At 37.8% G+C, this 5,574-nt stretch overlaps 1 protein-coding gene across 1 annotated transcript; it reads right to left on the minus strand.

The window, feature by feature from the left end:
• Positions 1-4,392: 4,392 nt before the first annotated feature.
• Positions 4,393-4,845, minus strand: LOC114634081 (60S ribosomal protein L27a-like). Its single transcript, XM_028782733.1, has one exon. The coding sequence runs from the start codon at positions 4,843-4,845 to the stop codon at positions 4,393-4,395; it is 453 nt and encodes a 150-aa protein (XP_028638566.1).
• Between the last annotated feature and the right edge of the window lie 729 nt (positions 4,846-5,574).

Consider the following 5,574-nt stretch of genomic DNA (forward strand, 5'->3'; position numbering starts at 1 on the left):
ATAGTATCTCAGCTCCAGCCCTAAATACAGTATGGTGGTTAAGAATCACTGCCAAGATGGCCTAGAATCATATATATTACAAATATCTGGACATGTTTATATTTACATTTTTTATACAAAGATACACAAGACAGATCCATTATCTGTCTGTCTGTCTGTCTGTCTGTCTCTGTACCATGAGAGGATACAATGGGATGGTCATCTACAACCATATAAAGAGGGCCTCTGCCAAAAGTACAACCACATTGACACCGCAATTACAGACTTTCAGCCCCACAACTGTTTGAAATAAGTGTGTGTGTTTGAATTCAATCGGTCTATGGTATGCCAGTGTGGCACAAGATACCCTTTGGAGAAAGAAACTTCTTAATGATTTAGGACTTTCTAAAACTTAAGTTGTCTTAAGTTATTATTATGTGGAGTTTTACCTTATAGTCTGAATATAAATCTTTTGACATAGGGCTTTTATATATAGTGAATTATGAATTCTTGTTTTCCTGAAAATACTATTGTCTATTCTATAGCTATATTTCACTATCGTGATATCAACAGATGATCAGAAACTTTAAAATTATTTGTTTTATATTTTAATTAAATATTAATATATTATACTTGAATATATTTTTGAAATATAAACTAATGAATAATATTTGTATACAATGTAGAATGCTTGAATCAAAGTGATTAACACAGATACCCCTTTAAATATTTTCCATTTATTTTTTTCTACCTAACTGATACACTGGAACCTTTGACTAATATCTCTTTGTCCCTCCTACTTCTCAGCCTGTAGTAATCACCATCCTGTTTTATCTTTGAAGTCAATATTTTTAAATTATACATAGATGATAGAATATAAAGCATTTGTCTTTCTGTGTCTGGATTATATCAGTGTAATGTTCCTCAGTTCCTCCATGTTATTATTACAATAACATATTTTTCTTGTTAAAAGCTACAGATATATATATATATATGTTTTTTATATATAAAGAGGGGGAATTTATTAGAATTGCTTACAGGATGTGGTCCAGCAACCAAAGGAAAGTCCAAAAATCCAGTAGTTGTTCAGTCCATGAGGCCAGATGTCTCAGCTGCCAAAATCAGAAACAAGTGGGTTCTAATGCCAGTGAAGGAGTGGACTTGCACTGAGAGTGAAAACAAGCAGGCAAAGAAAGGGCAACCATTCTTCTTCCATGTCCTTTATTGGACTACCAGCAGAAGGTATGGTCCAGTTTAAAGGTGAATCTTCCCATCTCAAAAGATCTGAATTAAAGGTGCATCCTCCCACCTCAAAGATCTGGATTAGAAGTGGGTCTTCCACTTGAAATGATTTAATTAAAAAGATCTCCCTTACAAATGTGCCCAGACAATTAGGTTTTTAGTTAATTCCAGATGAAGTCAAGCTAACAACCAAGAACAGCCACCATAACTCCCTAGTGCTGGGATTACAAGCATAGGCTAACAGACCTAGACCCACTTATTTGACATTTAAATCTGGGTGCACTGGCACTCTGGGTAATGTAACAGGTTGCACATACTTGAAATGTGACACAGCGAATGAGAAGAGTCAAGGTAGCAAAGGAAAGACTCTTCCAAAGTGAGAAAGATTTTATGAGAATCGGAAATCATAAGAAGGATGCTAGGAAAACTGGAAAATGTAGAAGGCGACACAGCAAAAATGAGCAAGCACAAAATGATTAATTTAGGATGGTGGACTTAAAACATCATGTAAAGGGTTAGACAATTTACCAAAGATGCTCTTCAAATAATAAGAACAAGGATACAAAAATTTATACGGAAACACAAAATACTCCAGCTAGCCAAAGTAATCCTGATAAAACAGAACAACTGAAGAACCACAGAAGAAGGGGTAAAAAAGACAAAATAACTTCAAGTCACTCACACTAAAGTAGACACATGGAACAGGGATAAAATAGAGATCCCAGAAAGAAGACTATGCAGCAGCAATGCCAAAAGCAAACACTGCAGAAAAGACAGCCTCCTTAACAATGTAGGGAAAGAAAACTTCCACATATAGAAGAATGAAACCCATCCCTATAAGAGTCAATTCAAAGACCTTAATGTAAGTCCTGAAACTTTGACAACTCCAGGGAAAATATGGACTAAAAAAAGTCCAAAATACATGTATAGGCAAGGCCTATACATGTCCATAAAGGAGAATAGGTAAGGGGAAAAAATAGCAAATGATATGACCTGAAATTCACAAGCTTCTGCATAGTAAAGGAAACCATGAACAGAGATAAAGGCAGCCTACAGATTCAGCCCATTGTAAATCTGACAAGGAATTAATGTCTACAATCAACACAAAACTAAAAAATAAATTCAGTCAACAAAAGCATAAATGAACAGACAGAGCCCAAAAGAAGAAACACAAATGACCAAAAAATATATGATAAAATATTTAACATTCTTAACTATTAGGGAAATTCAAATAAAAAAATGCATGGAGATTCTCTTTCCCCCTCGGTCAGAAACTCTACCATCAAGAGAATGAATGATAACAAATGCAAAAATAGGTAGGAAGAAGGTCGTTTGTATCCTGATAGTAGAAATGTGACCTTGTTCAGCCTCTATGGAAATAAGAAAGATGTTCCTCAGGAAACTAAAAGTAGAACTACCTCCAGCTATACCTCTCCCTGATATATACCTGAAAGAATCTAAGATATTATACCAAGTTTTATTGAAGCACAAATCATAATAGCCAAGATATGGAACCAGGCTAGATGCCTATCAATGGAAGAATGGGTGAAGTTAATGTGATATATATGCACAATGTAGCTTGATTCAAACACACACACACAAACACAAAGTAAAAGTGAGATGTATGAGGAAAAGAACAGAACTTAATGGAGAGAAAGGGAGAAAAGAAAAGGACAGGGAGTTGTAGAGAAAACCCACCACCACATGACTCCTCTTGTATTTAGATTTCTATCGTGTCATACAGGAAGGCTTAGAAGGATTCTTTGGAGGAAGGAAGCCAGTGGAAGGTAATGGGAGAGGAGTATAACCTAAGTACAATGATAAATGTTATTATATGATATGATTGCCATTCTTTTATATGTGAAATAAAAATTACTTGGTATAATAGTTTGAGAGAGAAACCGTTCTACTTTGCAAACTCTCTTTGAACAGTTGCTCCCCAGTTGGTGGCACTGTTTAGGGTTGTCTGGAAGTGCAGCCTTGCTGCAGGAAGTGTATCACTGGAGGCAGGCTTTGAGATTAAAAATCTTGTGCTATTTCCAGTTCAATCTCATGCTGCTTCATGCATGGTTCAGGTGTGATCTGTCAGCTTCTTGTTCCAGCAACCCTGTCTGAGACCTCCTGCCATGCTTCCCTACTGTATGGACTCTGGGCCACTGGAAGTATAATCCAGAGCTAACTCTTTCTTCTCTCTAAGTCTCCTTAGTCATGGCATTTTCTCACAGCAACAGATAAGTAATGGCAAGAAATAAAACATACAGGTAAACAAAAATCCTGACGTAATAGTGTTCGTTAGCTTTAACTGTCACCTGACACCTGGCACAGGAAAGCTCAGACTCTCCTGAAAAGGAACACTCCATTGAGAGATTGTCCAATAAACCTGGCCTGTGGGCATGTCCCTGAGCAGATAGTCCTAGGCTGTATAAGAATGCTAGCTAAGCAAAATCAAATGAGCCATCCAGACAGCATGTGTTACAAGAGGACCACCAAGAGGACTAATCACATAATTAGCAGATTGTTTTCTTTAGATTGTTTTTTAAATACAAATATCAAGGTTGTGAATCTCAATTTTATCAGCACTATTTTCATCTCTCTGTTACCTTTATTGCTTTGATAAAACACCATGACTTAAAAAAAACTTATAAAAGAAAGCATTTAAGATGCTTATGGTTTCAAAAAGTTAGAGTCCAGGTTGACAGAAAAAAAGGAACAGTTGAGAACTTGAATCTTGATCTACAATCATGGAGAAGAGAGAAGCACTGGGAATCACAGGAGTCTTTTGAAACCTCCAGTGACAGGATCTTCCAACAAGGCAATACTTCCTAATCCTTCCAAAAACAGTTCCAGCAACTGAGGGACAAGTACTGAAATATAGGAGCCAATGGGGGTCATTCCCGTTCAAATCAACACAATCACCGAAACCTTTAAAGACTGGAGTGGGGCTCAGTGGTAGGGTTTGCACCCGGGATGTACAAAGCCTTGACTCTGGTTCCCAGCAGTGAACCAAATAAGCTTATGGAACACCAGCAGCATCATATATAAAACGTTAATGATGTTTTTAGAGACCACAGTTGTACAGTCACATTTATGAGCATGATACTCCTCCACCAGGAATTCACCTACTTCATTTTTTAAAAAAAGTTAGCATTAAATTAACCCCTGGAGTGGCTTTTAAGCCACCAGAACACAGGCACCTCCAATACCCTTAATCTTCTCTTCAGCTCTTCTGCTGAAGAATTTGGCCTTCATGATGACAGGTTGCTTAGGGAGCTTTCCCTTCCCCAGAACTTTGTAGTAGCCCGATCGCACAGCAGCAATGACGGGAACAGCTCCAGTCTTAGTTTTGGCTGCATTGACCCGCGTCTGCTCGCTGACAAACGTCCATAATTTATCCAGGTTGACAGTTGGGCAGAAGCTCTGGTTCCTCTTCAAGTGGCAATGCCTCATATCAACTTTCCCGAAGTAACCTGGATGATATTTGTCAAAGTTGATCCTGTGGTGGTGCGTTCCTCCAGCATTTCTGCGGCCTCCTGGGTGCTTCAGGTGCCTACCGATGTGGCCGTGGCCGTGGCCGTGGCTCACATGGCCCCAGAGTGTCCAGGTCTTCCTCAGCCTGGATGGCATGGCGTGGCAGAAAGGAAAGAGGCCCTACTTCATATTTTAAGGGAGGATAAGCTATAGAACTATTTAATATTTATGTCAGATGAGTGCATGTATGGAAACAGCATAGTATAATAGACTGGATTAATTGGTGCAATTAATATGTATTGACAATTATAATTTTAAGAAGAGGCTATTAAACAAATGATTAAATCAGACTTAAACTCATGTTTCAGATCAACTTCTGATCTCTAATAGCATGAGCCTTCTTCCATTGCTCAGGGACTCTTGGGGAAGTTACCCATGAACACACACACACAAATGTAAATTTTATTCACATTAAAAATGCTTCCCTTTTTGCCCATCCATGATGGTAATAATAGGAAGTAAGAGGTCTTTCATTATAAAGTAAACTTCTATTTTTTCCTTGCTATATTTTCAGATTTTCCTCTAAAAGTCTTTAAAAGTACTCCTCAGTTGTCCTTAGTTGTCTAGAATGGCTTATGGTGCATTAGCGTCTATAACTCTATCATTAGAGAAATGGGCAGTGCTTCCTCTTAACCCTCCACATGCAGCCAAATTGGGTCACTTTAAAGGGCAAGATGTCAAAAGCAGATAAATCCTTTGTACTATAATGAGCATAATGATGAATAATGGCACTTGTGTGCAATGAACGATGCCCTGCCCACAAACAGCCTTTCTACCTAGATACTCAATTTAATTCAATAATATATTCCAAGTAATTTGTGGAGC

The sequence above is a fragment of the Grammomys surdaster genome, unplaced genomic scaffold (genome assembly GCF_004785775.1).
Source record: "Grammomys surdaster isolate TR1022 unplaced genomic scaffold, NIH_TR_1.0 98, whole genome shotgun sequence".
Classification (NCBI taxonomy): domain Eukaryota; kingdom Metazoa; phylum Chordata; class Mammalia; order Rodentia; family Muridae; genus Grammomys; species Grammomys surdaster.

What these genes read in the sequence shown, in the direction of transcription:
- LOC114634081 (XM_028782733.1), bottom strand. Translation starts at nt 4,845, where the DNA reads ATGCCATCCAGGCTGAGGAAGACCTGGACACTCTGGGGCCATGTGAGC.